Source organism: Macrobrachium nipponense, chromosome 22, assembly GCF_015104395.2.
Source record: "Macrobrachium nipponense isolate FS-2020 chromosome 22, ASM1510439v2, whole genome shotgun sequence".
Lineage (NCBI taxonomy): Eukaryota > Metazoa > Arthropoda > Malacostraca > Decapoda > Palaemonidae > Macrobrachium > Macrobrachium nipponense.
Window position 1 is genome coordinate 31094746 of NC_087213.1, and position 12400 is coordinate 31107145.

At 33.7% G+C, this 12400-nt stretch overlaps 1 protein-coding gene across 1 annotated transcript in view; it reads left to right on the forward strand.

Annotated features, from left to right (window-relative positions):
• The window catches only part of LOC135198577 (uncharacterized), a 65930-nt gene that overhangs the window by 23056 nt on the left and 30474 nt on the right, over nt 1-12400 (forward strand). The window contains exon 4 of the mRNA XM_064226293.1: nt 12154-12227. Within this exon, the coding sequence (XP_064082363.1) occupies nt 12154-12227 (74 nt within the window). The remainder of the gene's footprint in view (nt 1-12153; nt 12228-12400) is intronic.

Genomic DNA, 12400 nt, shown 5'->3' on the forward strand with positions numbered 1-12400 from the left:
AATGTTTTTAATACTGGTATTTACATACATAGTTACCTCAGCAAGGCTGTCATTGTTATTAGCCAACTGTAAAGCCTGGATTCCTGTACCGATATGCCAAAATAATAAAGATTCACTTTTTTTTACTGTTAGATAAGTCGACCCCCTAATTTTGGCATAATTTTTTGGGGCTAAAGGGTCAACTAATACACCGAAATATACGGTACTTATTGTATTTACTAGTTATGATTTCTTGGAATTTTTATACCATTTGTAACATCTCGTACACGACATTGCGTATTGTTACGTTTGTTAAGTTCATAGCAAACCCGTTTCTCTATGCATCATACGGTTTCCTGTTGTTACTTTTGTCAGGTTTAATTTAAACACTGGATGCTACAGTACAATTTGTTTAATGTTGAAAAATACAAAGTACAGGTGCAAAAATAGAAAACATTCAAAAATACAATTGAAAAATGAACACAGCAGAGCGAGAGATGCGTTCAGTACCGAGCTACAGGCAACACTGAGTGAGCGCGGCCGCAGGACTCTAGAGATGCACGGATGCTGCAGGAAAAAGTATCGTACGTTTGTATGCACGTTCTGCCGAAAATAATAGTCTTAAAGTCGATCAGACGTATGTCGCAAGGTCGTAAGTAGGTCGTTACCTGTACATTACTTCACTGTATCCAATAATATTGTATGTATTCTCATATTATTGTATTATAAAATACTACGGTAAATCTAAGCCAGTATTCCGCAGAGCGGTCAATGTTTTGGTTTGGAAATCAGCTGATGGCGAATAAGAGTTTGTTTCACCATAATTAAAGCAATTCTGAGCAAATTTTCTTGCTTCTAGGTAGCATAAACGAATATCTAGATACTTGACTTATGTGAGACAAGGTTATTTTTCCTTATACATGTTTTTAGGTGGAAATATGACTTGAATATGTCTTGTTGTGATTGTGACCTAATTTTTTTTTCGTTAACTGATTACGTTGGCGGCATGTTCATTGAGTAAAAAAAATGTGATTCCGTTCGCAATTTTCCTTTATATATCGTAATACGAACTGTACATTATTTATCTTATATCCCGGTGAAACCAACAGTAAAATGTGTTTTTTCAAGCACAGCAGTTTTGATTAAAATGATTTAATATCAATTTTATCTACGGTTGTGTTTGATGGCATATGTTTACTGGAGTTTTAGCCTTGTTGCCAATGCATGATAATGGTCATTAGCAGCTTGAACAGTTTTCTCAGCTTCAGCTATAACTAGGTTTAAATTTAACAGTATATTTCCTGTTTGATCTTTGATCTATATTGATCTTTGATCTATAGCGAGTAAAGTTATTACATTAAGATATCTCAGTCCTATTCTACATAACGACTTTTATAACAACTATACAGTAATAGTGTACTTTAGTACAATTATTGAAATACGTACAAGCTAAACAGATGTTGTTATCCAATTCGGTTGTACTTAGAAAAAAAAATGTTGTTTCTCGTTTGGTTGTTCATGGCTGTACACTTTTTCGCAATAAGTATAACGTTAAAACCATACTTTCATCATTCTCTTTTGCTGTTTTTGAACTTATGTAACTAGAAGATGGGATAAAGTTAGGTTATTGTAATTTGGTTTCTCATAAAATCGGATTATCGTAAGACAAATGATCATAACTTGAACACTACAGCTACCAGTACACTGTATAAAACCTTATTATATCTTTACATACTGTAGACATCCAAAGGATTAAAGCTAGGTTTTTTTCACTTTACCTTATAATAATACTATGATACACTGTACAGTAAATTCTATAGTACTATACTGCAGAAATATAATTTGACATATTGTGCCATTGTGGGATCACGGCGCCGTTTGACTGGTCTAGGGCGCTGTTAACTGTTCTAGTATTCCGAAAAAAGGTGTGTGGCAGCCTTAGGCTTTAAAATCGCTTAGCGTCGGCAGCCAGGAACGGAATCCTGGCCGCTAACCGAGGGCCGCCTATATAACTAATTACAAAATTCGTATGTGGTAGTATTTTAAAGAAATAATAATAACCTTTCCATTTCACTTAAGTAAAGAAAACTCCTCTATCGTACAGAGATGAGAGAATTTTTATGGTAGATGTAAATGTTTATTAATATTTAAAAATAATAATGAGATAAGTGTAATTTCAAATGAAAATTCTTCCCTTCGTCTTTCTTTGTATCCATTTCCCTACCTTCTCTTAACTCCAGAGAAGCTCAAAACTCAGGAAGCTTTCAAATTTTTTGAGTAATGTGACGGGGAGGGGAGTGGTGCCATATAATGGTCAATGATTTTAATGGTTTTTGTGCAATTTCTCTCTCTCTCTCTCTCTCTCTCTCTCTCTCTCTCTCTCTCTCTCTCTCTCTCTCTCTCTCTCTCGACAAGATACGCATGTCATAGTGGTAACTCCTTCTCTATGGGGATGATTGCAGAGATCTGCATCCAAAAATATGTAAAAACCTAAAAGAAGGAAAAGGATGTAAGTTCGACAAAAAATGCAAATATATGCACCCTGTAGCCATGAATCATAATCAAATAAATAACCAACCAAGTAATAAAATCCAAAATAAGAAAGAAACAAATAAAGAGAGAAATCAAGAATATCAGGTAAAAGAGAAAAGCAAACCACCAATGAGATATGCAGAGGTGTCAGCAAAAAATTTCAAAGCATCAGCTCCGAAATTCTACTCAAGAGATAATAACTGTATTTATTATGCAAGAGGATATTGCAGAAATGGAGAAAATTGCAGATTCAGACACAAAATGAATAATTATGATGAAGGAAGATCAAATATTATGGAAAAGTTGGATTTTTTAATGTCAGAATTTCTGGAAATGAAAAAAAGAACAGCATACCAGAACAGGAAAGAGACATGGGAAAATCCTTATTACTACCAATATTAAATGAAGGAGAAAACACGCAAACCATCATAGTGATGAATGCGCAGGGTTTAGTTACGAGTAACTCAAAAAGAAAAATAGAGTACTTAGAAGAAACTAACCCAAAATGAAAGAAAATAGATATAATGAATATAAGTGAAACCTGGTATTCCCAAGAGACTGGGAATGATGATCAAATAAAAGGGTTCCAAACTTATAGATCAGATAGAAAAAATAGGAATCAAGGGGAAACCACAATATATGGGAAAGACAAAAAACAAGGAAAAATATATGAGAAATATAGTAACTCAGAATGTGAACTAATAGCGGTAGAATTTGAATCTGAAAAATTGATGAACATAGTAATATATAGACCTCCTAATACTAAAGAGTTTGACTTAATAATTGAAAAATTGGATGATATATGTAGAAATCACAAGGACTGGACTATTCTCCTATCTGGTGACTTCAACTTTCCTTTCGTAGAATGGAAAGAACGAATAGGAGACTGTGGTTGTACTTATACATATAAAAAAGAGAGTAATAGTAGTGCAGAAGATAAGAGGCAATTTGAAAAGCTATTAGATATGCTACTAGAATACAACATTCGAACAAATAAATCACCTGCCAACAAGAAAGGAAAATACTTTAGACCTAGTATTTGTGAACGAGATGAATTATGTTAAAGAAATAATAGTTTATAATGCGAGTATTTCAGATCATAATGTCATAGAATTAACAGTTCATTCCAAAGCAAGTGAAAATAGAGATAAGCAAGAAATGAAAAAGTGGGAAGGATATGGAAAATACAACTTCTACAGTAAAAATATAAAATGGTCAGAAATTAATGAAGAATTAAACAAAGATTGGGATAACATTTTCGTAAGTGATGACATAAGGGTAAATACGGAGATATTATATAAAATATTGGAGAAAATAGTGGATAAATATATACCGAAGAAGAAAAGTAAACATCATTCATGCATACCAAGAGACAGAAAGATCTTGTTCCAGAAAATCAGAAAGTGGAAAAAAGGTCTTGAAAAAATGCGTGGAAAGTATAGACTAAAAAGTAAGATAGAAAATGCAGAACAAAAGATTATACAATCAAAAGAAAATGAAAAACGGGACTTGGAAGAAAAAACACTATTAAATATCAAGCAAAACCCCAAACTATTACTATACTCATATGCGAAGAAGATGAATAAAAGAAGAATAGAAATAGGCCCTCTGAGAATTGAAGGGAGATTAACGAATGAAAAAAAGGAAATTTGCAACATACTGGCAGAACGATATAAGAGAGAATTCACCCCTAGAATAGATAATGAAGATAATGATATAGAAGTAAGGGACGAAAATAGTGAATATTTAGCTGACATAGAAATTAATGAAGCTGATATTGTGCAGGCAATTAATGAAATTAAAAATGGAGCTGCTGCAGGGCCGGATGGAGTCCCTGCTATTTTGTTAAAGAAAGTAGTTCATTCTATCGCAAAGCCACTTGCAATATTATTAAGACAAAGTGTAGATACAGGCAAGATTTATGATGAGCACAAATTAGCATATATCACCCCTACTTTCAAAAGTGGATCAAGACTAGAGGCAAGTAATTATAGGCCTGTGAGTCTAACATCACATATTATGAAAGTGTATGAAAGGGTAATGAAGAAAAATATTATGAAACATTTAATAAAAAATAATTTGTTTAATATAGGACAACACGGTTTCGTACCCGGAAAAAGTACACAAACCCAACTGTTAGTCCACCGTGAGAACATATTCAAAAATATGAAAAGCGGAAATGAAACAGATGTGGTTTATCTAGACTTTGCAAAAGCTTTTGACAAAGTAGACCATAATATATTAGCAAAGAAAATTAGAAAACACAATATCGTAGATAAAGTAGGAAGATGGTTAAAAGAATTTTTACACAACAGAAAACAGATAGTTATTGCAAACGATGAGAAATCGGATGAAACCAAGGTAATATCCGGTGTGCCACAAGGTACGGTGCTAGCTGCAATATTGTTTGTTATTATGATTGAAGACATAGACAGTAATGTTAAGGATTCGGTAGTGAGTAGTTTCGCTGATGACACAAGAATAAGTAGAGAAATTACTTGTGATGAAGATAGGAACGCTCTACAAAGAGACCTTAACAAAGTATATGATTGGGCAGAGGTAAATAGGATGGTATTTAACTCTGATAAATTTGAATCAATAAATTATGGAGACAGAGAAGGAAAGCTATATGCATATAGGGGACCTAATAATGAGACAATCACAAATAAGGAAGCAGTTAAAGACCTTGGTGTGATGATGAATAGGAACATGTTATGCAATGATCAAATAGCCATTCTGTTGGCAAAATGTAAAGCAAAAATGGGAATGTTGTTACGGCACTTCAAAACAAGAAAAGCTGAACACATGATTATGCTTTATAAAACATATGTTCGTAGTCCACTTGAATATTGCAATATGATATGGTACCCACACTATCAAAAGGATATTGCACAAATAGAGAGTGTACAAAGGTCCTTTACAGCTAGAATAGAAGAAGTTAAGGACCTAGACTACTGGGAAAGACTACAATCCTTAAAATTATATAGTCTAGAAAGGAGAAGAGAACGCTACATGATAATTCAGGCATGGAAACAGATAGAAGGAATAACAGAAAATATCATGGAACTAAAAATATCAGAAAGAGCAAGCAGAGGTAGATTAATAGTGCCCAAAACTATACCAGGAAAAATAAGGAAAGCACACAGAACATTAATCCACTACGCACCAGCATCGATAATGCAGCGTCTATTCAATGCGTTGCCAGCTCATCTGAGGAATATATCAGGAGTGAGCGTAGATGTGTTTAAGAATAAGCTCGACAAATATCTAAACTGCATCCCAGACCATCCAAGATTGGAAGATGCAAAATATACCGGAAGATGTACTAGCAACTCTCTGGTAGACATTAGAGGCGCCTCACACTGAGGGACCTGGGGCAACCCGAACGAACTGTAAGGTCTGTAAGGTAAGGTAAGATCTTGGCTGCAAGTGTTAGAAGTACGTATGTACATATTATCTTTAAGGGTACCTACTAATGTTTAAGATGACTTTGAAATTGTATTAATATAATCTCTGAGATTAATATAGTAATATGATAATAGTCTCTCTCTCTCTCTGTTATTGACTGTGTATATATTTCTAATAGTAAAGTGTTTCAGATGACTTTGAAATATTAATAATACCAATTCAATGGTATATTTGATGTAGGATGATACTTTAAGTATACATTTGGTATTTGAACTTTCAAGATAGGCAGATTTAAGTATTTTAGAGGGGATTTTCTAACTATTCGCAGGTTCGAGCTACTCGTGCGGGGGGGAGTGGTATCTGGTACCCATCCCCTGTGAATATTGGAGGAACACTAGTACTTCGTGCATGTGTCAACCAAGTATTTTTTCCCACCTCCTCTTTATTATTTTGGGTAAATCTAAATAACTCCCCGTCGGGTACTTCTTTGGAAAAGTACAGTCTCCTTTAGTATTCGGGTTGCTTATTAAGAATTTACCGTTATTTTTGGGCGGTCGACTGTAATTAACCCCCAGGGGCCAGTACTAAACACGGCGAAATACATTGGACGCCCCAATCCCTAGTGGATGTCGTATTCGCAATTACGTTTCTTGCAGTCTGTGTGGAGTTATTCTTTAGAATTACCTTATTTTGTTATAAACCATCAAAGCTGCTTTTATTGCACAATGTGGCATTTTGCGCAATGAATAGGTGGTGAGGTAGTACCACAGGTAGTGGGGCTGTCAGTTGTCACTCATGGGTGAGGAGGGCGTTGGGTATAACGGGCTTGTTTTTGGGCCTGGTAGAGGATAGCGTATTTTTACTTACTACACACTTTGTTAGCTTGTGATGTTAAGCCTATTTTTGACAACTAACCATTACAACTTATTATACTGTATATCAGAGAGTGTAATGATAATGTTAATTACTTTATATTTTCATATCCCATGATATAAAATTTTTTTTCCTCTTCTCGAAAAATGAATGGTCTTTCTAGTTGCTATAGCAGCATTTACTGTTTACAATAGTTTATTTGCTTTGTAAGGATTTTTTTTTATTTGTCTATTCATATAGTAACTATTATTACCATTGCTATTATAGTAAAGTAGATTAAAATTATATATCATATTTAGAGAGAATATTCTATCTTTATTACTTACAAGTTCAATGATAAAAACCTATCTTATTTGAAAGAACAAAGCGACTAAAAATGATGCAATCTCCTAGTCTTTTGCAAACATATCTTATAATAGTTGTAATAAATAAAATACTTTAATATTCAAATCTCATAAAAAAGTAATTATTGTAATTATGTAAAAAGTATGCAACCCCACAAATGCAGTGGGTCCATTTGTAACATTTGATTCAGAGGTATTTTACTCACTTCGGCCTAATGGCTGATTTCCTTTTTTGTATAACAGTGGAGAAATGGAACTGTTGCAAAACCCATAAATAAACATCATACCTGCATATTCCACGTTACTGGAATGGCAAGGTATTGTCTTCAGTTTCTTGCTCTCAAAAAGAATCTGGAATTTGATACGTAACCGGACATGCCCACTTATCTTGGCAGAAAAACAAGACTGTTCAGAGTAACAAGTGAAGTGATCAGCTCCATCACCCTCCCCCTCATATCCCTGACTACTCACTCCGACATCTGTGCAGCACTTAATTGCCTGTTTAATGATAACGGTTATTTTTAAAATTTCATCCCACTGACAAACGAAGCCTTAAAATGCATATGTTTATAGAATATTTTCTGCACAGAATGACTTTTTCTTTCATTTCCCATGATAGTTGCATAAACTCATGTTAACCCTAAGGAGCTGGGGTAATTAATCAATATGCAGCACCCCAGGCTGGCAAAACTTTGAGATTGGCTAATTTAAGAAAAAACACATCAATTGAAAGAAGATATGCATATGCACATTGTGTAAGACATAAATTCAAAAAACTTTTCCCTACCTTCCACGAGTAGTTGAAAATTACTATTTACAACTCCTTGTGGGGCCTCTTTTACAACACAATCATAAATTTTACCAGGTTATACATGTGATTTTTAAGAAAATTTATTTTATTTTGTAAAATTATACTTACAGCTCGCACAATATCAAAAAAGATTAGAAATAAAATCAGTAACACATGCTGAGCATATTTGTTGTAGCATATTTGTTGAAAAATATTTGTTAGTTTACTGAGAACAAAGATGCAGTAACTTTTGTTTTATTTATACGTTTTTTCTAATGTTTCTTAGCACTTTTCTTTGCAAAATTACATTTATAACTGACATACTATTATAAAAGATAAGAACTAAAATCAACATCAACCCTTGGCATATTTATGAGCAAATTTATAAAAAGATATCATATGAGGGAGAGGCAGTGCATCATCCCTTGAAGTCAAGATCACAACTAACTCTTATGAGCCACCCATTTGATTTTAGCCAGTCTAAAAGTTGCCATTAGTGAATTTATGGGCTATAGAAGTAATGGCACCTATTTCCTGCACGATTCCCCCAAATCGATGGTGCGTAATATTGTTACTCACCATGAGTAAATCTGTCCACCACCCAAAATTTGTTTTTACTATTCATGTGAGTATATCCATCCATTAAGGGTTAAAGATGACAAGTTGCTTGGGGCCAGACAAAATCAGCACTTTCACAGAGTTCAGCTGACAAAGTGATGCGTTGCCTAGAATCCACAGCAGGCATAATACCAAAACGGCCAACAAAATGCAGGACACTACCAGCACTCATGACGTATAGTGGAGTGGTTGTCAGGATAAATATGATGTATTGAAGAGAGAGATATTCTGCAAATAAATATATGTATTAACACTTATTTAGAATCCACAAAAATTCACTGACCATATTTCTAGAATAGTGAGTGGACAATACATAATAATAAAGTAATAAGCATTAAAGTAATAATTCAACATTACTCACAAGTTGGTCAGTGGAGGGCTGCATTAGTAGTTAACAATTGGAGTTTTACATTTTCACTCATAGCATATGAAACAAGAGGAAACAAAACTCCCAGGGATATTAAAGCAGAACAAGAGTAAATAAAACACTTTAAAGGATATTAAAGCTCCAGAAGTCCAGATGCTCCATTTATTGTTAAGTTTGTTTATAAAATGGAAACTACTGCCTGAAGATACAAATGGAACTTTGTTGGGCCTGTGTGTATATAATATACATGTACACTACTGACTTTTAAATTCCCAAATTTTTATGTTTTATCTTTATATCACTGCACCTCCCAGATTTAGCTTACTTATAAAAATTCACTTGTTATATTTATGAATGCATTGTTTTGTTCAGCTCTCGTAAGGAAACACTAAGAAGATAATTTATACTGCTCAAGAGAAGTCATTCAGTATTCTAGATGGAGATTAAAAGTTAGGGGATGACAGGTGGCCACTGGCCAAGTGAGGTGGTTCTGTGTAATCTGCATGCTTGTATATTGGGCAAGTGAAGTTCCTATTTGCTTTACTGTTATTAACCCTTAAACGCCTATTGGACGTATTTTATGTCGAGATAAATTGTCTGTCGGGTGCCGATTGGACGTATTTTACGTCGACATAGAAAAGTTTTTTTAAAAATTCGCAGAAAAATACTTATAGGCCTACCAGCCGAAAACTTTTGAATCACGTGCCTTGGGGGATGCTGGGAGTTCACGGATCAAGGTGTTGTTTTGTTTACAATCTTTACGCAGGCGCGCAAACGCAAATTTCATTCTTACCGCACTAAAAAGTATCAGTGACACATCTCAGAAATTATTTAGTCACTTTGACATAATTTTTGCACTATTTTAAATTAGCCGTTACATGGAGTATTATATATGAAAATGTGCGCAATTTCATGTAGAATACAACTAAAAAATACTCATAATTGTAGCTTTCATCAGTTTTGAAATATATTCATGTAAATAACGATAAGTGCCAAAGTTTCAACCTTTGGTCAACTTTGACTACACCGAAATGGTCGAAAAATGCAATTGTAAGCTAAAACTCTTATATTTTAGTAATATTCAATCATTTACCTTCATTTTGCAACAAATTGGAACTCTAGCACAATATTTCGATTTATGGTGAATTTACAAGAAAAAAACTTTCCTTACGTCCGCGTGGTAACTCTTCCGGAAAAATCATACGTGCCATTGTCGTAATGTTTGAACCATTTTAAATTAGCCGTTACATAGTTTTATAAATGAAAATTTGCGCAATTTTATGTAGAATACAACAAATAATAATTGAAGGTTGTAGCTTTTATCATTTTATAAATATTTGCATATAAATCACGATAAATAGAAAAAAAACCACGTTCGGTCAACTTTGACTCTACCGAAATGGTAAAAAAACACAATTGTAAGCTAAAACTCTTACAGTCTAGTAATATTCAGTCATTTATCTTTATTTTGAAACCAATTCAAAGTCTCTAGCACAATATTTAGATTTATGGTGAATTTAAAAAAAACTTTCCTTCCCTCTGCACGCGGATTCTCTGCTGCAAATCTCCGAAATGCGTATGTCGCATTCTCGGAATATTTGCTCCATTTCATATTAGGCGTTTCATAGTTTTATATATGAAAATGTGCGCAATTTCATGTAGAATACAACAAAAAATAATTAAAGGTTGTAGCTTTTCTCATTTTTTGAAATATTTGCATATAAAAAAAAATATATAAAAAATTTGACATTTGTTCAACTTTAACTCATTCGAAATGGTCAATAACTGCAATTGTAAGCTAAAACTCTTACAGTATAGTCATATTCAATCATTTATCTTCATTTTGAAACAAATTGGAAGTCTCTAGAACAATATTTAGATTTATGGTGAATTTGTGAAAAAAAAATTTTACGTCCGCGCGTTACGAATTTATGCATCATTTTGTGATAATATTTTCTGTTTGTTGCTTTGATTGTTTTATATACCAAAATGATCGCAATTTAGTGTACAATACAACAACAAAAATTAACTCTTTAGCTTTAACCATTTTGCTCACAGCGCGATTTGAATACGTATACAATTATATATGAAATTTTGTTTTCGTGCTGTCATATATCGCATTATTTATATATGATAATGATATTTTTTTCATTTCTGATGGTTGCATACTAAACTTCAGGCAATGACAAAAAAAGGAGCCAAAAATGAACTCTTAATCTTGAAAACCAAGCGCGCTGTGATTTTTTGAAAAAAATATTTTTTCTGCTTCGGTGCTCACTCCGAGACCCCCTCGGCATACGGGAGACGATTTTTATTATACCCCTTCAGCGTTTAAGGGTTAAGCATACTTACATTGTAACATATCAAATATAAGAAGGGTAGGACTAGAGTATATGGGATGAAGGCTCTGTGTACAGTACAGACTTGCAGGGCCAAAGCTTCCTCATTCTGCATGCCCATAGATGGGACAGTAGTGAGCGAAGCTGCCCAGGGCTGAGTTACCTGTAGGCCATGTTCCACTTCCTTCAGTACTGTTCCAAAGCTTGTACCATTGTATCTTCAGTCTGGGTGCTTTGTAGGTCACTGGCAAGAAGGGTTGGTTGTAGGAGGGAATACCCATAGTCTGTTAAGCTAACCTGGTGTTGGATGTTACACAGAATAAATAAATATATGAATGCACATTTTATTTAGTGGTCAGTAAATCTCCATATTGCTTTGAATTTATTCTGTATAATTTGTTAAATTTTCAAATACAAAATTTACCTTTATAAATGGGTATGCATTTGGTTGTGGACAGTGCAAAAGAAACAAAGTATTTGTTACTCTACTTTTATTCCAGTGAAATAAAATTGCTGTCTAGTATATGCAGAATGTAGTTTTTATCATCAGCATGCTAATTACTGGTCGTGCAAGCACCAATACAGACCCAAAATTACTAGCATTTAAAAAAATTCCTGATATGCTTTCAGCTATCTAACAACCTAGCTATCCAGGTCATCCTTAATGTGCCCTATGAAGATAAATCCTGAATACAGTGTAATGATAGATTTGGTACTCCAACCCTATTTTTAACAATGAATAGATATATAGACAAAATTCCATTAACCTGCCTATACTTTATTCAAAACCCTGTTTTCATAAATTAACTCCAGGGTCATGTGGTTACTACTATTCATGTTTAATTTGAACATGATTGTATTTGTCTAGTTTCGTTTCATTGTAAACTATACTTTTTATTCCAGATGTTCTAATAGCATAAAGATAAAATGCCAGAAGGATGTGGACAAAGATGATTTATCAGAGATGGCAAATAATGGTAAGTATCATTATGCTTACAGTGTTACATTTTATGGGATGCAGCTTAGCTACAGTTGGCTTACATCTTCGTGCTATTAGGTGTGATGGGCATTCAAAATAAACAAAGATTTGAAGGTACTCTCTTGTACACTAATTTGTACCTTCATGCTCCCAAAGTTCATACAAAATTTT